Below are 26,196 nucleotides of genomic sequence, written 5' to 3' on the forward strand. Positions count from 1 at the left end.
GGTTGAAACCAGGAAGAAAAAAATTTAGCCAGGCCAGGGTAAGTTAGGTTGGGGATAAATTAAAAGAAAACCCTGCATTTGAGTTTAAAATATCAACTATGGAAATAATCTCTATTTGTCACATGTCTAAGATGGGATACTGATAAGTTGATTTCCAGAGCAATCAGGATGAGGAGGGGGCTAGAGACCATACTACCTCATAGGATGAGCTAAAGGAACTCAGGGTATACATGCAGTCTATGAAAGGAAGACCTCCGGGGAGGCATAAGGCTGTTTCCAAAAATTCAAAGGGCCATCACACAGAAGAAGAATCAGACTTGTTCTCCTTGGCCCCATAGGACAGAATTAGGACCAGAGGCTGAAAAATATGAGGCAAATTTTCATTCAACAGAAGGAAAAACTCCCCGAAATCATCCAACTTGAGTAGCAAAAGAAATAAGGTAAAGGTGGACAATTGTTTTTTATTGGGGATGTTGCAGTGATGATTTATGTTTGGGGTAGGAGCAGGACTAGATCTCCGAGACTTGTTCTGGCTCAGCCATTCTATAATACTATGTGATCAGTTATACAGGTTACTATTAATTAGTCTCTAACTAAATTACTGGGCAAATAAAGAAAGGAATTAATAAAAAAAAAAAAAATACTCCCTCAAAGACTACCAGATTAAAAATGGCCATCTCTAAGTAACTGTTCTCAGAATTTACTAATTTTTTTTAAAATTTTAACCATAAAATAAAAGGTAATGAATAAACACAAATATACCTAGTTCACCAGATTCCCATTTCAAAAACTTAATCACTTTATAATTTCTCACACAAGACATCTCTCAAGCTTTCCAAAAGCTAACAGTTTAGGGTTTATGATTGCCCAAGATGAAAAATCAAATTTTTTCCTCTTACCTCTCCTCTCTCTACCAGAGGCTTGATCTCTGCAAGGTCCACTTCCTGGAGGTCTCTCGACATGGTCCCAGACTGTTACCTGAAAAGAATGAAAACCGAAGACAAGAGGGTCAGTAATCCTTGTTCCAGATTTTTATTCTCCCCCTTATATTCACCCCTCCCCAGTAGAAAGGTGTACTGAGGGAGGAGCTCAAAGACCCCTAAATGAACACTTGTAATTCCCACCCCACTCCCATCCTGACAGGACAGGGCCGGCAAATGAGTCTCAGAAGTAACATTCGATTCCTGTCCCTGGGCCTCGGTGAATAGAGTCAAGATTTGGGTCAACTCCTGATGCGGCTACTTGCTAAACAAGTGACCTGAATCTTGTTGACCTTAGGTTTCCTTATTTATAAAATGAGAGGTCTGGACTAGATGGTCTCAAAGGTTTCTTTCCAGCGCTAAATCCATGCTTCCATCACCTGCAAAATGAAAAGTCCAGACTAAATGCTCTTCGGTGCCCCACAACTCTTAACATTCTGTGATGGTGTAATGCCTTCAAGGTGCCCATTATTAGCTCATAAGATAAGAGATTTTTGTGAATTAAGGGGAGAGGGGAGAGTAGGGAAGAGTAGTATAGGACAAAGTAAAGTCTCCCAGGGATAACCTCTCCATTTGTACAGTACTTTCTAACATATCCCAAAGGGATTCATTCACATTCCCTCAACTGAGCTTTATAACTATAAGAGAAGTCATACAAGTATTTGTCACAGAAAGGTGAAAGGCCTGGCTTAAAGTCAACCTGTTACCTCATGAATATACTGGGCCTAAAATCCAGATCTTCCTACTCCAAATACAGGACCTTTCCCCTCTATTTCACAGTTCCTACAGCTGTTTTTCTCTCTCTCTCATGGAGCTTAAAAACAGCCTGTTTTAAGGCCATTTAATATTAGACCATCTGTCTGATAGACCATAATCTCTTTGTGGGCAGGCAACCTTTAATATATCTTTTTTTTAAGTCTACTAGTAGGATTCTACAAAGAGCAAGGACTCCCTGAGATTTCATACCAGCTTTGGAGCTGGAAGGAATGTTACGGCAAATTTCACATAGAATTTTCCATATTTCACAAGAAGAAATAACTGAGGCTCAAGAGAGCTGAGCCATCTTGCCTAAAGCCATATACCTTTATGTCCTCATACCTCCTTCTTCCAGTAACCTGAAGATCCAAATCTAACACTTTGTTCATTGTACCATGAATGAATGTAGCAAAGTTTAAAGGACAGTACAGGTACACCAAGATCAAAATGTAATTACAAATGTCTTTAAAATACTAAATCAAAGATCTTCCAGTTCCCCGTTTCTCCCCCTTCTCCAAAGTCTTCAGTTTCTTTTCTGTTTAACTTTAGATCTAAGGAACTAAATGACTGTTAAAAACTATCTATACATGTGTTTTTAAAAAGAAAAACTTTATTAAAAAAAAAGGAATTAAATGATTTTTCTAACATTGTTTCACCCAAACCTTCCTTTTCACAAGCCCAATTAATAACTTGGGTGACACAAGTGTCTGCATGTATCTAGTCCAATCTGGCAATATAGACTAAATGACTATAGAGGAGAAGAAAGAGAAAAGTGAGATTGAAAATTGGGTGCTTTAGGTGGTTCTGAACTATTTGGATGTCAAGGGCCTGCTTGAGCAGTCAAGTGAAGACCACAGACCTCTTCCCTTTAAATAACTGTGAAATGTTATGTGAAATGTGAAATGTGAAACTTCAATTAGGGGTTGGTGAAAATAAAAACTCTCTTTTTATATTATAACTTTATGTGTGTGTGTGTATGTGTGTGTGCATGTATATATGTATATATATACAAATTTATGTAATAAAATATACGTGTGTATATTTATATAAACACAAAAATATATATATTGTGCATATGTAAATGGGTATATTTATATATAGATTTATATATACAATGTGCGTGTATATATACATATATACAGACTTCTATAAACACAAAATTATGTGTATGTATATATACAGATTTATAGAAACAAAAATATATATGCATATGTACATGCATACATGTGTATATACATGTAAATATTATGTATATTTATATACACAGATTTACACAAAAATATTATGAGTATATATATATATATATATATATACACACATTATCTACGTGAGTATCTATATTATATATAGATATATCACACACACACACACACACTTGCACGGGGCAGGGAGGGAAGGAAGAGAGATTCTCATTCAAGTTCATGTACCCCAGGAAATCTATGCACAGACCCTAGGGGTCTGCAGACCCAGCTTATGACCTTAGCTAAAAAAGCAAGAAGTCACCGAGAGAAATCTAAATATGGTATTTACAGCACAATGGGGAGCCAATCCTATCTGGAGCTGAGGATACAAGCTGTGAAACAGGAAGCATTTTCAGTATTCATGGTCCCAGTCTTTGGGTTGCTGCCTCTGGTAGAGGGTGAGCAGGCAGTCTCCCAGTGGGAGGCAAAAACAAACAATGAAAAACCCCAAGATTGGCTTCCCCACAGTTTCTGCCCATCCCTCCACACCATGAGCCCTCAGATTAGCTGATGGACCCCAGGGACACAGAAGGTCAGAGCTGGGAGGATCCTCAGAGATCACCTAAATCAATGACCTCATGATAAAGTCGGAAAATCCCAAGCTGCTCAAGAGAAGGGATTTGCTGGGAATCACCAGTTCAGCAGGGGGACAGAGGCTGGTCTGGAAGTCAGGCCTGCTGTGTGCCAGGCAAAGGTCCTTGCCACCCTGCCACCACCAAGGCCCACAGAGGCTAGCTTCTGCTAGAAATTAATCCCAGCCATTGAAGGAGAGGGCTGCATGGGGAAAGGGGAAACATATTTGCTACCAATTGCTGTGAATTTTTTCCAGCCTACACTCTCCTCTCCCTACCCCCAGAAAGGCCAGATTCCTTACATACTGCAACAAATGAATGTCTTGTTATTCTTTTTCCTCTGTAGATTTTGGGCAGAAAAAAAAAAAAAGCAAGGACTCAAATTGGAAGTAAACTTGAATTAATAAGGTTAGCAGCAATAAGCAAATGCCCTGATTTTACAAGCAAAGAAACAGAGGCCGAGAAAGTTGATTGTTTAGAATTCCACAGCTAATAAATGGACTAGTGTGGTCTTCAGATATTCCTCACATCCCCAACACACTCAACTCCTGGAACTTCTACCCCCAGGTTGGCCCTCTCCCATGGAGGTGTTCCTTCCTGGGATTGCCTTTTTAAAAGATAATCCTGGATCAGGGATGTTTTATTCCCCTTATGCTTTTTACTTTCTGAACCTTGCCACCATTTTTCTGGGCAGGTACCTCAACTTTTCCTCTGAGCTCCCCTTTCTATATTGTCTTTTCCGTTAGAATGTAAGCTCCCTGAGGGGCAGAAGAGGGTGACTTCCTTGTATTTATATTCCCAGTGGTTAACTGGCATACAGGAAACACCTGATGCTGGCATTCAAAAACCTCTATAACCTGGCATTCTACCTTTCAAGCTCTGTCTTCATTTACTGCATTCACTACACCTATTTCAATGTCTTTGCTTATTCATGCCTAAACACTTGCAAAATTCTCAATTTCTGCCTCTTGGAATCCTGCCCATTCTCAGTTCAAATCCCAGTTCAGAAATCCCTCAATTATTAATGGTGCTGTTCCCCTCTTCCCAAATCTCTGACCCACCTTCCTAGACTTTATAAAATTAGAAACATGTCAACATAGAGACCTATGTATACTTTGTAGATACTTTAACTTTTGGAGCAACTCATTTCATTCCTGGACATCTAAATGCAGGTCATTTAACTAAAGTTTGCTAAAGTTTCCTCATCTGTAAAATGGACATCATAATTGCACCTAATTCCCAGGGTTATTGTGAATCTCAAATGAGATAATTGTAAAAGTGCTTAGAACAGTGCCTGACATATAGTAAGCACTACATAAATATTAATTATAATTAATAATATATAAGATAACATATTAATGTTAACTATTAACTATTGTAACACAATCCACAAAATTATAATTAATAATATAACAATAATAAAAGATTTTCTTTAACTTTTGAGGCAGTTCCTTTCATTCCTGGACATCTAAATACGGTCACTTAACAAAAGTTTGCTAAAATTTCCTCATCTGTAAAATAGGGATCATAATTGCACCAAATTCCCAGGGTTATTGTGAATCTCAAATGAGATAATAATTGTCAAATACTTAGCACAGTATCGGGCTTAGAGTAAACACTATATAAATGTTATCTATCATTTTTGATTACAATTAATAAAGTAACATTAATATAATGTTAACTATTAACAATATTATAATATGGTCTGCATAAGTATAATAATATAACAATGTCATTTTCCTAGCTTCTTATGCCTCCTCCTACCTTTAAAATTTCTTTGTATTTACTCTTTATATATTTTGCATATATTTATGTGCATGGATTCAGAGTAGTACCTGTTTGTTTTCTGCTTGTCTCCAGAGCCTACCAAATATGCCTGGGACACACCAGATACACATAATAAAGAAATAATAAATGCTTACTAATTGATTAACCTCTAAGAGCTTAGCTTCAGGTAGGGCATTTTAAAGTCACTTCTCCACTGAATTCTTTCCCAAGGTGCATAATGGAAAGGAATAAACTAGTGGCATCTAACATCACTTCCATTTTGTCCTCCATTCCAAGAAAGTCTACCCCTAATAACTTGGACCATGTCAGTTTCCCTTAGTAGCACTATCTCCCCAACTCCACGAGCATCTCAATAACTTGGACCTTATCAGTTTCCCTTAGTAGCAATATCTCCCCAACTCCACGAGAACCTCAATAACTTGGACCTTATCAGTTTCCCTTAGTAGCACTATCGCCCCAACTCCAAGAGAACCTCAATAACTTAGACCTTGTCAGTTTCTCTTAGTAGCACTATCTTCCCAACTCCACGAGCATCTCAATAACTTGGACCTTATCAGTTTCCCTTAGTAGCAATATCTCCCCAACTCCACGAGAACCTCAGTAACTTAGACCTTGTCAGTTTCTCTTAGTATCACTATCTCCCCAACTCCACGAGCATCTCAATAACTTGGACCTTGTCAGTTTCCCTTAGTAGCACTATCTCCCCAACTCCACGAGAATCTCAATAACTTGGACCTTGTCAATTTCCCTTAGTAGCACTATCGTCCCAACTCCACGAGCATCTCAATAACTTGGACCTTGTCAGTCTCCCTAGTAGCACTATCTCCCTAACTCCACGAGAATCTCCAGATAAATAAAGTTATCTCAGGCAACTCCATGGCAGAAGCTGATCTCAATCCAATTCCTGAAAAATAAACTGATGATTGATTGCAAAGTGGACACTGTGTATACATGCATATGTGCTCACTGTCTCCTCCACCCCCACTACTTTGGGCTGAGCTCCTCCATGTAGCAACAGCACCACTTCCCCAGGAAGACAACCCCAACGACTTCATTATTCATCTCTCATGAGACAAAGTTTGTGTTGGATCAGCAAGTTTTTCTATTGGGGGGAGGGGTAGATAGAAAAAAAGGGGAGGTAACAGAGAAGGGGCAGGAACAGAGAGAAAAAAAGTTTTTTTTTTTTTTTTCCCCTTTGGGGCTTTGCAAAGTCAGCGTGCCTGTGGTCATGAGGGCCCAGCCAGCAGAATACCTCGCCTACACAGTCACAGGGACATTCCAAATCTTGGGGGCCTGGCAGTATTCCCTTAAAGAAAAAAAAAAAAAAAGAAAGAAAAAAAGTCCTTTTGATTCACACTCAGTGTCCTATCTAATAAACAAACAAAAGCCCACTTAAGAGAGATGGTAGATGCATGAATCATATGCAAGCTTGGATTCTAGATAACCCTGCTTCTGCTGTGTTTCTGGGCACATGCCACTCAAGTCTCTTTGGGCCCCTTTTTCTCTAATCTCACAAAAGCCAAAGAGCTGCAAGATTGACATCTTACATATAAAGTTATTTGTCCGTTGTCTCCCCCATTAGAATGTGAGTGGGGCAGCAACTACCATGGTTTCTGCCAATTTTTGTAGCCTCAGCACTTAGCACAGTGCCTGCCATTTAGTAAATATTATAATTAATAAACACTTGTTAACTTGACGGCGAGTTATATATTGCCAGGCTCTAAAGAACTAAAATGGCAGGGCCCCAAAGATGATGGAAAGGCTCATTCATGGTGATGGTAAGTAAAATGTTACAGATCTTTCAGCAAATAAGCTGCAGAAAGGACATATCAAAGATGTATGACTGCAAAAGAAGATGAACTGGCTATGCTTAAAGAACCAAGAATAATAGAAGGGCTAGCCACTGTGCCTGTGGCAGTGGTACCCACATAGTAAAAGATCTGGGGACAGGGGCCCAATCTACACATAATGGAAGAAAGGGGAAGAGTTGGGAAGAAACCCACTTGTAATGGGAAGCCCTGGTATAACTTTTGAGTCACAGTTTTTTCACTGGTAAAATAGAGTGATATATAGTGATATATAGAGTGATGAAAAGTATGACTTCCAAAAGAGCAAATTTCTTCATCTTTCAGATTTCTGCCCCCCAAGATTAAGGCCATTTCCCTCCATCCTTCATGCTTGGGAGTCTATATCTCAAACATCCCTTCCAGTTCTAAAGCTATAAAGATTTGGCTTCTTCCCTTGGATTTCAATCTGCATTAAGCCTGCCTAATTTTATAGGAGTGTTATGAGAACCCAAGAAGAACAGAATATATGGGACAAATGCAATCTTAAGACAGAGCCCAGTGTATTCTCTGAAATAGCACATCTTATTCATTATATATTTCATCCCCTATACACACCTTCCTCTATTAGGTTGTAACCTTGTGGAGTCCAGAGTCCATATTTTATTACTGCATATTACAGTAATCATTGTTTTCATCTCATCCTATTAAGACTAAGATGCATTAGGGCAAGGAATGTATCTTAGAGTTGGAAACTATACATTGGATAAGACAGATACTGAATGTCTGAGAAAATAATTTATTGCCCCAGAATCTAGCCAAGTTAGCCCAGCACACTGCACAAAATAAGTACTTAATTAAAAGTTTGGTGAATGAGTATGTCCAATTATTTAACAATTTGGGACTAGATGAAATTTCCTTTCAATTTAAAAATTGATGTAACCACTTTTGAAAGTATGCAGCAGGTGAAAAAAGAGATCAGACTCAAGAGTTTCTCACCTGTAAGATATTAGACAATTTGGCCAGAGTATAGAGTTTACGAAAGGGTTAATTTTCAGGTTTATTTAAGGCTAAAAAGACAAATAGTAGAGTTTACTTTTGTTATTCTTGAACCAATAAGAAGCCACTGGAGTTTAATGAGGAGACTTAACTATAAAAGGACACCCCTGTCAGCAGAGACTTGAGTCAGGGAGAAACCAATTTGAAGGTTGTGCTGATAAGGGACTGAATAAAGATGGTAGCTGTGTGAGCAGAAAAGAGGTCAGTCACATAAGATGTTATGGAAATAGAATAAAATTTGGCAACCAACTGGATGTGTGGAGTGAAAGAATGCAAATGAGACTTATTTTGTATTAAGTAGTGGAGACATTTGTTGCCATTTATTAATATTATTAAATGGATACTTTAATATTATCAATTAATATTAATTAAAGTGAAAGAATGCAAATGAAACTTATTTTGTATTAAGTACTAGAGACTTTTTGTTGCCGTTTATTAATATTATTAAATGAAGACTGTTTAATTTTATTAATATTGATTAAAGTGAAAGAATGTGAATGAGACATTTTGTATTTAAGTACTGGAGACATTTTGTTGCCATTTATTATTATTAAGTGATGAAGACTTTAATATTATTAATATATTAATGATATAATGATATTTTAATATTAATATATTCATAATTAATATCATTAAGAGATATAGACTTATTACAAGGTAAGTTAAGTGGAGAGACATAAACAGAAGAAAATTCATTACCTTGACTGATGGAAGGGAGGAAAGGATGGAGGGGTGGAAAACTAAGGTCATAAGGTAGAAATAAGAGCAAAGGACATCTAATGCATAAGTAATAAGAGAAATAAAGACAAGACTGGGAAAATACTAGCTAAAGCACTGAACACACAGAAATAGGTACAATATTAAGGTAGAAAGATGTAATAGTGGGATGCCAGATCCTGTTCTGACCCTTACTTGTCTTGAAATAAATTTCTATCACTTTAATAAAGCCAAGTCCCTTAATCCTTCTGACTCAATTTCTTGCTCTTTTACTATGGATAGTCACTAAAATGACAGACAGAAAGGTGCCATATGGACCAAAATAACCATAGCAGTCTAACAGTTTCCAAATAACCTATAAATGGCAGGTCAAATCATAGTACATAAACATAACAGACTATTATTACACACACACAAATGTGAACATGAGGAATTCAGAAAACACTGAAAGACTTCTATGAAACGGTGGAAATTTCTGTTTGTTTGGGTTTTTTTGCACAGATATACACATCCACATAACCTGTAGTCACAGTACCTACTATGATATTGGAGGAGAATGGAGAAAAGTCACCATCTAAGACTTCAGAAGCTCAGACAGGGCTTTGATAATAAATTCCAAGAATCCAAAAGTTGTCAAAAAACATGCAGTCAATAAGACTTATAGTCTCCTCAGGAGAGATTAGAGTTAAGACAGAACTATGGTATTCGGCACAAGAGTCTGGACAGGCAAACAGATGGTGGGTTTAACTGACAGAAATAGGGAAGTGAGAGAAGGAGACATGGCAGTAGCTATTATTACCATCATAATAAACAGTTAGTGGACAGAGTAGAATCAGGAAGACTGTCTTAGCTGTGTAATGTTGGGAAAGTCATTTAGCCAGTCTGTTTCCTCATCTGTAAAATGGGGATAAATAATAAAAACATTTACACCTGACCACACAAGGAGGCTGTAAGAACAAAAGGAGCTAGGATTTGTAATGCATTTCATAAAGGTAAAGCTAGGTATTATCACTGAACCCCAACTTCCCCACTGCCCACCCTCGGTAGCCTTTCAGTAAAACCTCACTAATAAAGTTGTCTTCTCTCCAAATCGGCATCCAGGAACATATCGCAGTCCCAAGGAGCCCCTGAAAGTACATATACTCAGGGCTGTCCAGAAGATAGGTTCTGTCCTTGCCATCTCTGCCAGGGACTCAAGGTGGAGCCGGGCAAACTCCAGATTAATAAGTATTGGTTCTGAAGGGCTGCTGACCTCAGGGAGCTACTGTTTAGCTGTGTATCTTGCCCAACAAAACCTGGACAGGGAACATAGGGCTTGAAAACCTCAAGAGTTTATTCACTCAACCAGAAAATCTGCGTCAAATTCCTTTAGACACTAATCATCTAACCAATTACCAGTGACTTAAGTGCCCACCTGGAATAGGGGACTAAAGAAGGTGACCTTGAAGGTTCTTCCAATTGCCAGTGAAGGTTTGCAGGATTCTAAGATACTCTGAGGCATTAGTGGATAGAGTGCTGGACCCAGAGTCAGAAATATGAGTCCAAATCCAGACTCAGACACTAGGTGTGTGACTCTGGATAAGTTCACTTAACTGTTATCTGTCTCAATTTCTGCATCTGTAAAATGGGGATCATGAGAGTGTTCACCTCCTAGGATTATTATAAAAACTGAAGGAGATAATTGTAAAGTGCTTAGCCTAGAGTAGGTATTAAATAATAATAAATGTAGTTTTTTTTTTTCCTTCCTTCCTATAACTTAAAGATATGGAATTTGTAGCTTGAAAAGACCTTAGGCTAATTGTTGTTATTCTAGATTTTAGACCAAAAAGGGATCATATGCAGGATTTTCTTCCCCTCCCCCCCCAAAAAAAATTTACATAGGAAGAAACAAAGTCCAAAAAAATCAGATTCCAAAAGATTAGTCTTTTTCAAGGTTACCTAGGTCTTAAAGTGGCAGACTTGGGATTCCAATGGGGGACTTCAGGTTTATTCTAATCTGGAGTGTCTAAAGGTTCCAGAGTCCTATGATTTTTTTTTTTTTTTTTTGCCTCTAGCAGTGGGCTAAGGATTAGGAGGATGGTAAGAGAAACTCCAGTTTTCAAATAAATTGGCTGGATTGGGAAGTCTTGACTAGACCCTCATGAAATTCAATGTCAGAGATAATCCAGTCCAACCTTTAATCATGTATTACCCCCTAATAGTTGCTTATATATGTTATTCAAGGGCAATTATAATTATTAAGGCAATCTTCCCTATGATCTATAGCTATATTGTCACAGAATTTAGTCCTGGACAGGATCATATATGTTTTTCTAGTCTAATCCCACCCCTATTTCACATAGGAAAAATTAAAATAACATGTCCAGAATCACATAGTGGAATGTCAGACAGAAGGAACAGTCCAACTCCAAATTTCACTCTAGGTATTCACATTAAGGTGAAAGAAATGGGCTATGATTATCCTCATTTCACAGCTGAAGAAACTGAGGCAAACAAGCTAAGTTACTTGTCCAGGATTACACAGCTAGTAAGTAACCAAGTCTGTTCTAGAAGTCAGGTCTTCCTGATTCCAGGCCCAGTGCTCTCTCTCCCCTGCCCACATAAGTTGCTTGCTTTTGTTTGCTCCAGGTCCCCGAGATCACAAATTAAATCTACCATCAATGCAAAGAATTTCCACACCTGAGAAATCCCCTCTCTCCCACCTCCCAATGAAATCTCAACAAGTCTCAACAAGTGGTCCTCTCTTTCTGTCCTTTATTTTCTTCCACAACTTCCTACGACTTTTTTTTTTTTTTTTAAATCATCACACACAACCTAAAAATGACTTACACTTGGATTGTTAAGATAAAAGCAGACTTGGTAGGAGATTGAGGGTTGGCAAGGCTAGAGTGGTTTAGGACAGGGCAAGGGGCCCAATGAATGGGGACAGAGTGAGGAGGCTTGCTGGAAAGTATTCCACTGATCATCAATCACGGAGTTCTTCCATTGCGGTCACATCCAGATATTTTTCAATCCTATTAACATGCCTTATGTTGTGCATCCATTTCCCAGTGGCTAACTTCGAAGAGGTCCATGAGAACTGAGTGTCCTTTCCAGAGCAGTAGGCTCTTCAGAAGATGGATTTTTAAAAATTCTGTTGATGATTTATTACAGCTTATCTGAATTTTAACTACCATCCCTATTTCTTCCTCTTCTTCCTCCTCCCCAAATACAAAGTCAAAGGTCTTCCTGGAGCTCTGAGTGCATGGTTCATAACATCAGCTGGATGCTCTCAGATCTCCTGCTTCACTTTGGGGAGAGCAGTCTGTAGACTTTTTTGCCCAGGACTAACTGATAGAAATCAAAATGCAGCTTCTTGAAACACATTCTTGGCCCTTCTTCAGCCCCAAGCCTGCAAGAATGTTGGCAAATTTAATTTTAAATGTTTTCTTACAGAAACCATAAACAAGAAAGTGTGATTCTATTATTTGTTAGGTAAAAAATGTTTCTCTTTTTAAAAAAATTTAATAGGGGGAGGGAAGTAGAATATTCAAATTCTCAAGGTTAATGAGTTTGATAAATGCCATAAAAACATCCAATGCAAAAAAATTTCTACTGCCATTCCCATTCCTCTCCCCCTGTAGTGAAATTTATATCTTATACGTTATAATGGGATTAGAATACTTAAATCATAGGGATAACAACCAGCCTTGTTTATTATTAAATTACTAATTTATTTATTATTGAATTTATATGCAGAGCCCTGTAGTTAAGTCATAAATGTAAAGCAGCCTAGAATCAGAGCTGAAAAGGGATGTTAGAAAGGGATCATCTTGTCTAACCTCATTTTACAAATGAAGCCCACCCAAGTTAAGGGGACTATTCCAAGTCCTTTGACAGGAATGTCTTTTTTACTAAGATAAGACTCCCTATCTCCAAGGAGTGACCATCATGTGCCAGGCCTCTGAAGAATACTGATATTAAAGGGACCAAGTCTCCCTCTTCAAGTGTGTATGCAGAGGGGAGATGGATCCCGGGTTAAAAATGTTTGATAGGGGTGGGGGGAAGGAGGGAAAAAGTTGAAACAAAAGGATTTGCAATTGTCAATGCTGAAAAATTACCTATGCATATATTTGTAAATAAAAAAGCTATATTTAAAAAAAATTTGTTTGACAGGGAGACATTCTATATTGGAAGCATCTTAGGGCTTAGGCCCAAAGGTTTTTAACCTAGTTTTTTGTGGTATGAACACTCTTTGGAAGTCTGTCTATGGATTTCTTTGGACATTCTTATGGACATTTAAAAATGAATAAAATAAAATTAAGGGAATTATAAAGGAAATCAATTATATTAAAATATGGTTATTGTGATTTAAAAAACAAAGTTCATAGGCCACAAGTTAACAACTCCTGGTCTAGTCTGAGGGATTGGGAGTTGACATGCCCTTTCCATTAGCAATGTAAGGACTGAATGGATTCCTTAAGCAAAGGAGACTAGAACCATGCTGGCCAGGTCCTGGTCTCCTGGAAGACACCTGGACTGGGACAAAGCGTGGTTCTGGTACCAGAGTTTACAATCTAGTAAAGCCAGATTATACTTTTTAGTAGTCAGTACTACAATTAATTGGTAGCTACAAGAGAACTTGGGGTGGGAGGGAAAAAAACTAGTAAAAGCACTGGGAAAGTCATGAACCAAGTAGACTTTTCAAAGAAGCTACTGGCAAAAAATACTTATATCTCAAAGGGACAAAGAGGTATTAGAGAAGACTAGCTTGCTAATTCCCTAATGTTGGAAGGGGCCCTGTAAATAATTTACATGGTGCTTACCAGGTACCAAGGACTGTACACTAAACACTTTACAATTACAAATTGACAATTTTCTTACACAGATAGGTAGGTACTATTATTATCCCCATTTTCCTGATGGTGAAACTGAGGCAGACAGAAAATAAATGACTTGCCTGCAGCATCAAACGCGTAGGAAGTATTTGAAGCTGAATTTGTACTTAAAAGACTTCTGGACTCTAGGTTAGCTGCCCCTATAAGGATCCTCCTGTCCAATCTCTGCATTTTACAGATTGAAAAAATGAAATAAAATAAAAATAAGACCTAAGGCATCAACTTTCTCCAGTTTAAACAATTAATAGGTGCCAGAGATTATGATTCCAGGCTGACTTTAGACTAGTTAATGGCTTAAGGCAAATGTGTAAGTATTTGCAACTTAAAGGTTTATAACCTTAAAAAAAAGTCCTTGTCTGGAAAGTTTTGGGAGGTTAGACAGGATCATGGCAGTACAGTATTATTGGGTCCAGGGAATGCTACTGGTTGCACATTCCCACTCTTTGGGGCTGGGAGACAGACCCCCTTGTGCTAAATGTGGCACTGAGCCAATCAAGAGGAAAATAACTTGCTCAGCTCACAGCTGGGGACCGAGGGAAGGGCCCTGCACCCCACCCACCTTTTCCCCTCTGCTGAGTTCCTGGATCTTGTAGGTCTTTTTGTCTAGATGGTATTTTGGCAGGCTTGAAGTTTTTCCTGGCATAGAAATACTGGAGCAGAGGGGACCCGAAGGATAACCACCAGGGGGAAAAGAAGAGGTTTTTAGTTTACTGGAGGACTATTCCCTGAACTCGAGACCTGGGCAATTATGTGCCCAGTGGCTATTAGAGAATTCACTGTAATCCTATGGACAATGCCAGTGTAACTACAGTAGGGCATGACAAAAAACAAACACACACTTATTTGGAACCTGTGAATGCCCCTGGGCTACAATGGCATTCACGGTAAGAGAAGGATTTCCTTTAAAGGCATAATTAGCCTGTTTTAAAAGGAAGAGATTATTTGGGAAAGGATCCAATATACATACAGATCACAGGGTTTAGAAAACATTTATCCCCCTCCTCAGTTTACAGATGCGGAAAACCAAGGCTCTGAGAGATTAAGCCATATAGTGGTTCATATCACAGGCAGAATTTGAATTTGGGTCTTTGGCTCCAGAATCAAATTCACAATATCAATATGGTTCTAACATATGCTGCATTTTTTTTAGTCATTTGTATACATTTTTTAATACATCTGTTTATGTTAAATATATGTATATACATATATATACACACACACACACGAGAAATTAGATCACAGTGATAAGTATCACACACAGAATTTGAATTCAGGTCTTTGGCTCCAGAGTCAAATCCACAATATCATCATGGCCCTAATTATATTCTAGTCTTGGGGTTTGTTTGTTTTTTGATTATTTGTATAAATTGTTAAATAGATCTGTTTATGTTAAATATATATGTGTACATACATACACATGCACATATATACATAAGAGTTAGATCACATGGTAAAAAGTATCACAGGCAGAATTTGAACTTAGATCTTTGGCTCTAGAGTCAAATCCACAAGATCATCATGGCTCTGATTTACATTCTAGTTTTTCTTTTGTTTTTTAGTTATTTGTATAAATTGTTAAATGTACCTGGTTATGTTAAATATGTGTGCATATATATGTATAGGTACATATATATATATATATATACACACATACATCTGTTTATGTTAAATAGATGAAAAATATATATATGTATTTATATATATACACATGCACACATATATATAACAGACATATGTAGATATCTATATACACACATATACTCAGATAGATAAGTTCTATTAATTATCCATTTAGAAGTTTAGCATGATTTGGACATTTACAATTTTTCATCCACTTGAATTTTCCCATGTGGATGGTTAAACCCATCAATTTCCTCCCCTCCCCTTTTTTTAAAGATCCATTATCTCATTTGATTTCTGGGAGAGCCCCATGAGGTAAGCAGTTCAAGTAGTGTAATTCCTATTTTATAAATGAGGAAAATGAGCCTTGGAGTGACTTACTTGCCTAGTAACTCCCGAGTATAAAGCAAGGCTGGATTCCAGTCTCTCAGTTCTACAAATTGTACTCTGAGGTACTTGGTATTTCAGTACCAAATGTATATACTAACGAGGTTCTCTGTTACACACTTCACCTTAGATTTGTAAGGGTAAAAGTGGAGGAGAAAAGACCACATATGGGCAGGCCTTAGACTAGCCCCCGTGTCAGGGAAACAATAACAGGAATTAGAAGAATCCCTAAGATTTACTTCTTAGATAAAGAAGACTCTGGGCTTACTGGGAGGCCTCTTAAAGCAGATTATCCACAAGGCCCTCTTCATCAAATATAAAATTGAAAAAGATGCAGGTCAGGAAAAAAAAAAAAAAAAAAAAAATATATATATATATATATAATATATATATATATATATATAAAATACACACACACATATATATTTACGTGTGTATATCTATATCTATCTATCTATCTATATCTCCCAAACATTCCTCAAGTTCTTGAGTGTGACTGAGTCATTGCTATTGTCCAGGCAAGGAAAATACATGCTATGGTCTGGCTGGACTCCAAGAATTAAATTTCAAGTCAGGCTACATTGGAAGAGCATCAGATTTCAGGGTCAAGACTTGGGTGCAATCTCACCTATTTACTATGCAGGTGGTCTTAAACCATTCATTTGGGCCTCATTTTTCTATATTTAAAGAGTGACTGGGTGCCCTCATTCCAGGTCTTCCAAGAGTCAGGACCACCAGAAATCACAGAATTTCAGAGTCCCTAAAATACCACAGGAGGTATTTAAGTTCACCCCCCAACTAAAAATGTCCCCTATAACACAACCAAGAAAATGGGATACTCAATCTGCTTCAAAGCTCCAGAAAAAGGTAAAACTACTCTCTTGGAGCAGCACAATAGCTCAAGGTATTAGAAAGTTTGGCATTTTAAATTTCTTTGTCGTTGTTGTTCTTTTTCCTATTAGTTTAATTAGGTTTTTTTTTACAACTTTCACCCAAAGCTACAGACTCTGGCCCTAGAAGCTAACTGAAAAAATCTAATCTCCCTTCCACACAGTAGCCCTTCAAAAACAAGTATAATTCTTTCTGAGTCACTAATGAGGAAGGGACATAGTGGAAAGAATTCCTTAGTCAGGTTGCATGGAGAAAGCAGATGGTCTTACGAGATGGTCCTCCCAACTGCAGATTCTAAGATTCTGTTCTAGCATTCTAAGAACTCTTCCAATTCCCTCTGTTCAAGGGTGCAAATGATACCATTTTATATTACAACGCAGTTTTAAGACCCCTTTCCAGCTCCAACATATCTGTTCTAAGCTCCCTTCCAACTTCAAATGCAAGAATTTCCAACATTGAGTCATCTTGGGCGTCTAGAAGGTACAAAATCTTTGACTCATGGCTCTGTTGTTCTTTCCAGGCAAGCTTGGTTAGTGTGAGGGCCATTATCAAACAATACTATCTTTCTTTCCCAGTGGGTGTGCAGTTCAGGTCATGTGCCCCAGTTTTTTTTTAAAAAAAGCAAAGGGGCAAACAGTAGGATTCTGAATCGTTCCCCATCACAAGGGTAAATGGAATCCTACTAACAACCTCCCAGCCTCTCCCACTGTCACCCAGTTTGTTTTTCGGTCTCTCATGAATGTATGATTTAGATTATTCCCCTTCCAACAACCCGCCCCCATCTCTTGGGAGCCTCACAAAAATTAGATTTCTATCATTATTACCGTCTACACACCCACTCTGCAAAACAAAATAAAATTATTAAATGGGAATTGGCCTTTCCAGTGGGACAATTGGCAAAGGATTTAATGCCAAATCTGACCTTGAACAGTTCACTTAGATTCTAGCCCCCATCTCTGCATCCCACTCCCCTCCTTCTTAGGGACCTCAATTTCCTTGTCTATTTCAAAGGTAGCAACCTGGGCCAGACTATATCCATGAACCCCCAAGGTATCTTTCCATAAGCTAGTTTCTTTCATATCCTCTCTCATCCAGTAAAATGGACTTTCTTTCTCACTCAGACTTTCATCTCTTCTCTCACTCTTTGTGCAGGCTCTTTCCCACATGCTTGGAAAGCACTCATTCCTCACCTCTGCCTAGTAGAATCCTAGGTGGTTCTCACTGCTCCACCCAAAGATCACCTACAGGAAACATTTCCCAGTCTTCTTAGCTGGAGAGTAATAGCTTTGTTCATATTATTGTTGAGCCGAGTCCAACTCTTCCTGAAACTATATGGGATTTTCTTGGCAAAAATATTTTAGTGGTTTGCCATTTCCTTCTATAATGTAAACAGAGGTTACCTGATTAGGAAGGGTCACACAGCTAGTGAGTGTTTGAGGTCAGATGCAAACTGGGGTCTTTCTGACCTCTACCCAATTACCTTGTATTTATTTTTGTAGACTATTTCTTTGGATTTTCACTATGGATTAATAAATCTTTGGTTTTGTTGCTTCTGTTGTTGCTTTTGGGAGAACTGGCCTCTGTATCCCTAGCATACAACATAGTGCCTGGCAAACAGGGTGCTTAATAAATAAGGACTGACTTGTTGAAAAATAGAATTTCCAGCTGGAATGGCCTTTAAGACAGCTGAAGGCAGCAACATAATTGCAATTATGCAATAATAAATGCAATTGCATGCTGCATTATATGAATCCTAGCTGTTATTAATAATATTTGATATATAACATGCAATTTTCTATCACTCCAAATACTATGGATTTTATTTTATGCATTTAAAAGCTTTATTCCGAGTAGAGGTCCATAGGCTTCAGTTGTCAAAAGGGTTTATGACATTAAAAATGTTAAGAAGCCCTGCTCTGGTCCAATTTCCTCATCTTTCCAGGAGGCAGCTAGATGGAGCAGTTGAGAGCCCTGGGTTTGAAGTCAGGAAGACCAATCTCAAATGCAGTCCCAGATACTAGCTGTGTGACAATACTCTAGGATTTGCCTGCCTCAAGTTTTCTCATCTGTAATAGCATCTACCTCCCAGGATTGTTATAAGGATTAAGTGAAATAATAATTGTAAATCTTAAAGTATTATATAAATACTAGCTGTTGTTAATAATATTTAGTATGGAACATGCAGTGTTCTAACATTCTAAATTCTAAGAATTCCTTCCAACTCCACCATCCCGTATCCTATGTTCTGACATTCATTTTATTACATTCTCAGTAAAAAGTCTTATTTTCAACTGTCCTTTGAAGAAGCTCTGAGATAAGTAAGTCAAGTCATCCCAGAGGTCATCCAATATAGCCCTTGACCAGAAAATTGGAAAATAAGCCAGGGAGACTGAGGGTTCTGGTATTATAAAACTGGTGGACTTAAGAAGCAAGAAAACTGAATCAGAGTCCAAGTTCTTATGGTCCCTTGCTGTGTGATCCTGGGCAAGGCACTCTAGTCTAGCCTGTTTTCCTTATCTGTGAAATGGGAATGGTAACCATGGCCAGTGAAGATAATGGCAGCTGTAGCTAACAATCAATAAAGATATCATACTATTGTAGGGAGAAAAAAACAATCAATAAAGATAGAATATCATTTGTTCCACAGGCACCAACCCTAGCTCTGCCAAGGAGGAGATACTTTTAGTCTTCTGAGAAGTTGCTGCTTTAGAGGTATAAGGAAATAACTTAGGACCCTTACACAAAGTTTATTTAAAACTGACTAAAAAAAAGACATCTCCTAAAATCACAAAGTGAGCTTTTCAGCAATAAGAGAAATAGGGATGTCTCTAATTTGTTTCCCCAGTTCTCAGAACCAAAACTCCACCCACTCCAGCTCCAGGCAAGTAAAGAAAAAATAATTAGCCATCTACCCAGAACCAGAGTACTCTGGAATGTAATTTTTCTATAGGTTTCGACAGAGTTTAACACAGTATCCAGCAAATTTAGAATTAAGACTTGGAAGGATTTGAAGCCATCATCAGAGGTTCTTCGCCTTATTAGTATCATGAGCCACTCCCCCTGTAACCTGGTAGTCTAGAGAAACCCCTGTACCCTTTCTTAAAAAAAAAAAAAATAATAATAATAATAATTTTAATACTGGGATTCAGGTAAGGATTAGTGAAAATAAAGGTGCAATTTATTTCTCCCTTGAAGGTTCACAGACCACTTGAAATCTATTCATTAACCCTCTGAGGTCCGTGGGGAAAGGTTGATCTAATCCAACTCCCTCACTTTAATCAATTCCACGCCCGATAGTAATTATTGTGCTATCTATACAGGGTATATAAAAATAGTCCCTGTCCTCCAGGAACTCACAATCTAATGGGCGGAGCCAATGCAAACAGATACAAACAAAGCAAGTTAGGTGTGAGATAAATAGAAAATGATAAAGGCTTGGGAAAGGTTTCTTGTAGAAGGTGGGATTTTTGTAGTTGAGATTTTAAAAAAAGTCTAGGAGATTGGCGATAAGAGCATAGAGAAGAGGGCTTTTCAAACTGGGATATACAATCTGGGGAACTGAAGCGCAAGTGAGATGACGAAAGGGACTAAAGTCTCCTGACGTCCAAGTCCTGGGTGGGCTCTTTCCCTGCCAGTCTCAAAAGCAAGAGGGCAGAATTGCATCTTCTCAAATCCAACTCCCGTTTCCAAAAACATCTCCTGCCCAAGAAGCAAGAGACAAGATGGGGAAGAAAGTCAGACGAATCAGAGTGAGCATCAATCGCAGCTTCTGTTCGTAACCGGACGGGCTCAAGCACTTTCCCAGAGAGGACTGTGTCTTCTATCCCTATCTAGCCTTTCCTTGACTTTCAAAGAAGCAGAATCAAGCCAGCGGCAAAGCTACTCGCAGAAGAATTGTCTGCGCGCTTCCAGCTGTTTCCACTACTTGTAAGCCATAGGGGTTGGCCGGACTGAGGGTGAGAAAAGGAGGTCGGCCAGGAGTGGCAGGAGGGGAGGGGTGCTTAAGGCTTTCTCTCTAAAACCAAGTCATTTAAAAGTATGAAATGAATCGGATATCAGAACAGCTCCGCCACCCTAGCATCCCAAGAGCAAAAAGACACCCCTCCCCACCTCCATCCTTCACCCTCAACAAGCTTTATCTTCCTTCTCTTTCCTTCACCTCCCAGTCCCTGGCCACAGATCGAAACCCACAATCGACCCTTTTGGTCAAAATACTCACTCGCATTCCCTTTTTTTCCCACAAGTGTGCATCACATTTCATGTACACATGGTATCACGCCCATGCCCACACGCTATCCCCTGCCCTTGTCTCAGGAGAGGTTCCTCTGCTGAAGCGCCCTATTCCGGGCTTCTGGTTTATACTCTGGCCCGCCTCCCTCTTCTGGCCCAAACCCGGGAAGCGTCCACGCTGAGCATGATTCCCCGGGCAGAGGCGCCAGCTGTGAAGTTGGGCACGGAACCAGGGCCAAGTGTGCCAGGTGTTCACAACACTCCCTCCATGTGTGTACACATACGCACTCATAATTCACAGACTTCCCTCCGAATGAGTCGCGGCTCCCACCCTAGGGCTCTTGGGGTCATCCTAGAGGGACTGGGTGGAGCACGCCCATTTTTAAGCCCTCTTGCCTCACCTCCACGTAGCAGCCGACATAGCGCTCCCCAACCCATCAAACCCCAAACCCCTGAACCCTGCCACTCCCCAGCACCCCTTTCTTCCCAAGTTTTGCAACGAGCGTAGCGCACCCCGCCCACCCGAGCAGCCTACTGCGCCCGGGGCGCACAGCGGGGTCCCAAGGCTCCAAGGCGCGGGTCTCAATCCCGGCGGAAAGGGAAAACCAACGACCCCGGGGCTCCCCATCGTGGTCCACGTGGTGGAGTTGGGGGGCGAGTGGCTCGCCTTACCTGGGGGATAAGAAAGGATTGGGAGATGAGAAGCTCCGATCCGAGGAAGCCACTTAGCCGCGCCCTTGTCTAGGGTCCAGCTAGGGAACTCAGAGCCCGAACGCGTGGGTGAGCGCAGCAAGCGTGTAGCAGACCCCGAGGTTTGTTTATGTCCGGGCGCTGACTGGCGAGGACGCTTTATAGCCGCTGCGGCCCCGCCCTCCTCTCCCCGACAGTCCCCGCAGCTGCTGTTTCTGCACGCAGCAGCCCGACCGCCCTCCCTTCTTCCTCCTCCGCCTCCTTCCGCGAGCCCAGGCCGCCTGTTGCGCAATGCTTTGTAAGCGAGGAGCTGCACGGACTTGGGCGTCTTAGTCCTTGGGGCTTCGGCTCGCCTCACCACTCCCTCCTCCCCGCCCAAAATCTTTGTGTTTGGTGGATACGGAGGGGTGGCTGCGTGGAGTGCGTGTGCATGAGTGAGTGTGTGTGTGTGTGTGTGTGTGTGTGTGTGTATGCGCGCGCTGTGCTTAATTTCCTTTCCACCATATGGGAGTTGGGGACGTGCACGCCTCCACACCCCTCCTCGGTTGCTGGGTGGCTTATTAACACCAGCTTCGGCTAGCCTCATTTCCCCATCCTCCCTCCTGCCTTCTCCATTTTCGTTCCCATTCGCTCCTATTGGAAGTCCCCCGAATTCCGAAATCTTCTTCCAACTTCCTTCACACACCCGATTTATCTCTCTCTCTCTCTTCTTCCTTGACTCTTGTAACGGGGATCCTCTAACTTTCTCCTCTACCCATCAATCTTCTTTCCTTCTTCAGCCACCTAGTCCAACCAGTCCAACTAGCAAGAATCCCTTACAGGGAAAGGGGCAAAGAATTAAGTGCCAGGCACGAAATAAAGCCAATTGTCTTCAGGTCATTTCTTTAAAATCTCCATTAAGTGGACAATTCCTATTAGCTTTTACTCCACTTTTGGACAGTAAACATTTTTCTTGTACACGTATTGTTTTTTCATAATTGCTTACATCTCATCGTCTTCCCCCTTTAGATTGTGGGCTTCCTGAGAGCAGGAACTTTGTTTTGCCTTCCTTTGTATTACAGGCTTAGTCCAGAGTTTCATGCATAGTAAGTGCTGTCAACAAGCAATAACTTCAGTGCTTAATAAATACTTTTTGGACTTGATTACTAATTGATAAGCAGTTTTGCTGTATGGCATTTGAATCTATCTAATTTGAATCTATCTAAAAAACTAACATCTATCCACTTTTCTGAACTCAGTCCTTTATCTTGAGCTTGGGAGTGAAGCCTAATTGGACTCCCATTTCCTCTCATCTCCAATCCATACTCCAAGTGGATGGATATTCCTAAAACAAATCTAATCCAGTCACCCACCTCCTCTTATTCTCAAAAATACCAAAAGTTTCTTAATGCCTCTAAAATAAAATACAAGCTTGGGGAAGTATGGCATTTAAAGCTTTTCACAAATCTGACTAACTAGAATTCAACTTCTTCAATCTGAGTTTCATCTGAGGTCTCTTCAAGCTTTCTCCCTCCCACAGGATGTCATCCCTTCTTCACTTTTATCTCTTGCTATCACTGACTTCCTTCAAGTACACCATGGGTGCCATTCCAGACCTACATGAGGCCTTCCCTGAGTTGTTCCTTATTCTCACTCCCATCCTGGAATCCCCAGTTGTTAACAGTTTTTACTTCTTTCCAAATTTCTTTATATATGTTATAGTTATTTGTATATATACTTTACCTTTCCATAGGAATATAAGTTCTGTTATGGTAAAGACTTCATTTTTTCATCTTTATATCTCCATTACATGGCACACAGTAAATCTGAATAAATGCTTATTAATTAATCATTTCAAATCTTTTCACCATTATCTCTCAACCTATAAGAGGTTTTAGAGATAATGTAGAACAAAATCATTCTACAGATGAGGAAACCAAACTAAGAGATTTTAGGTTAATATTCAAATATTCTTCTATACCATTCTGATTGCCCACTTTTAGAGATGTTCCATCTGGTCTATTTTTCCTAAAATATGGCACCCAGAAATGAATATAGTGCTCCAGATGTTTCCTCCTCTTAAGTCTCTGTTATGTCCATCCAACAGTCTTCCTTTCTCCTCTCTTCTTTCTACAAGATCTCCCCCTGACTAGTTCTTCCTTTAAATTATTTTGCCTGTCTCTCCCATTCACTTTCACCATCTATCTAGAAGGGATAAATCACTTGGGACTTCATCACATACAGCTTTTAATATCTCCATCACTCTTTTAAGGCCTTAAGCATGAACTGCTTACTGTGATTACTTAATTGCTCCAGGAAAGTTAGTCTTCTCCAGCAAAATAGGCGCAGAAGGGTATATGTGAGTAATAGATTTAATAAGTAATTTTTGGATGAATGAATTTCCAGTTGTGTATAATTTGTCTTTTATCTAGAATATTAGCACTGAAAAGGGACCTTTGGGATTATTATCTAGTTCAACCCTCTAATTGGTTGGTTGTTGTCCTTGATTCTTGAAGAGGACCAAAATGACATTACTATGTTAGAGAAGAGTTACAGTGTATCCAACTGTGGCTGAGGAGACCAATGCAAGCTCAAAATGCTCTACCACAGGTAGGACATACATAATCTCTATGACACACATCTCACATTTCCTTTGGACTAATTCAATTTCATAGCACCTTCTCTGATGCTGAAAAGTCTCCCATGTCATACACTCAATTATAAAGTTCTTAAGAGAGACCTTAAGAGTGTTCTTGTATCACTTTTTCTGACTACCTTGTGAGTGCTTGCCCTGTGTGAGTTCTCCATAAAATAATCTTTTTGTCAAGGATACACTTGGCATCTGAATAATGTGGCCAGCCCAACAGAATTGTGCTCTCTGCAGGTAGAGTTGGAATGCTTGACAGTTTAGTTTGAGAAAGGACCTCAGTGTATGGTATCTTATCCCACCAGTGATCTTCAGAATCTTTCTAAGACAATTCAAATGGAAGCAATTCAGTTTCCTGGCATGAAACCTGGTATATTTCACAGAAATATAACAATGAGGTCAGTTCCTCTAATTATACCAATGAAGAAGGCCTTCCATGAAGTTGTCTGTTTTCCAGCCATCCAGTAGTGAGTGGTCCTTACTTTCTCAGGACTCAATATTTTGTCTCCTCTGCATTTCCCATGTGCTATTTTATATTTCAATTAACTTGTGTCTATGTTTTGTTTTTTTCTTCTTTTGAACTCAATTTATGATGATTTTGGTCTGTCTAAGAGAAAACTCCTTTACCAATACAGAGCTAAAAACCAATCTGCAACTTGAACCTCAGCCTTTCTGAATCCAGACACAGGCTTTCTAGTCAATATGCGATATTGCTTCCATCTTTTATCTCCATTATTCGAGTCTACAATTCAGCTGAATAAATGTTAGTTGAGGGTGCTTATGTATGTACAAGGCACTGTGCTAAGCATCAAGAATACAAATAAATAAATTTAAAAAATAAATAAATACAAGTATATATATATATAAAATCTCCTGCCCTCAGTGAGTTTATAATCTAAAGGGAGTGTAAATTCTCTGACAGTAGGGACTGCATTTTATTCATCTTTTAATCTTCCATAAAGCTATATGTAGTATAGTAATATAAAACTATATGTGTGTGCACATATATCACATATAAACATATGGACACATACACATGCATGCATATGTACACATATGCGCACATATAAAATATATTATAGATAAACATATTTTATATAGGCATCTTTATTAATTTTTTATTTTTGCATGGATTGCCTATACTAATTTAGAGCAAAGATCAGCCACATCTTAAAAAATGATTTCGTGATTTGCTACTGCCAAAAATTGTTTCTTTCTTTTAGCCAATCTTCTAGTGATGACCTTCTCCACATTTCATTCAGCTAATTCTGCAAATGACAAATAGAGTATTGCTGACTAAAGCCTTTCCTGAATAGCAGGATCTGGTAGAAATTCAGATCTCTAGGTCTAGAATTAGGAAGACCTAAGTTCAAATCCAGCCTCAGACACCAGCTAATATAACCCAATTCAAAACACATCACCCTGTTTGCTTCAGTTCTCCAACTGTAAAAGGAGCCTGAGGAGGGAATGGGAAATCAATCCAGAGTATCTTTGCTAAGAAAACTCCAAGTAGGGTCACAAAGAGTAAGATAGGAATGAAACCTCTGAACAATGTTGGAATCTCTGTTCTACAGACAGAGCTTTTGCAAATTTTCTTAACATCATGAGGCATAAGTCAAAAAAGGATGAAAGAATGATAGATATGGAAATATGTTTAAAATGTTTGGACATATTTGACCTCTATTAGATTGCTCGCCATCTTGAGGAAAGGTAGATAAGAAGGAAGAGGAGAAAAATTTAGAACACAAAGTTTACAAAAATGAATGTTGAAAACTATCTTTACAAGCATTTGGAAAAATAATATCCTTTAAAAAAAAAGAATGAAAGATTGGCATTCAATCAGTGCTTTTGAACTAGACAATCAGAACTATTTCTCAAACTCAACATTTCATCTCCAGCTTTGGTGCATTCATACAGGCCATTTCCCAAGCCTGAAATACACTCACTCCTTCCTCATCTCTACCTTTTAGAAGCCTTC

At 39.1% G+C, this 26,196-nt stretch overlaps 1 protein-coding gene across 1 annotated transcript in view; it reads right to left on the reverse strand.

The window, feature by feature from the left end:
- Positions 1-21,766, reverse strand: part of NDRG1 (N-myc downstream regulated 1) — a 75,411-nt gene extending 53,645 nt beyond the window's left edge. Inside the window, exons 1-2 of the mRNA XM_012541831.3 lie at positions 21,575-21,766; positions 900-978 (exon numbers count right to left, since the gene is read on the reverse strand). Of these exons, the coding sequence (XP_012397285.1) occupies positions 900-962 (63 nt within the window). The 5' untranslated portion in view covers positions 963-978; positions 21,575-21,766. The remainder of the gene's footprint in view (positions 1-899; positions 979-21,574) is intronic.
- Positions 21,767-26,196: the final 4,430 nt, after the last annotated feature.

This window comes from Sarcophilus harrisii, chromosome 1 (assembly GCF_902635505.1).
Source record: "Sarcophilus harrisii chromosome 1, mSarHar1.11, whole genome shotgun sequence".
Lineage (NCBI taxonomy): Eukaryota > Metazoa > Chordata > Mammalia > Dasyuromorphia > Dasyuridae > Sarcophilus > Sarcophilus harrisii.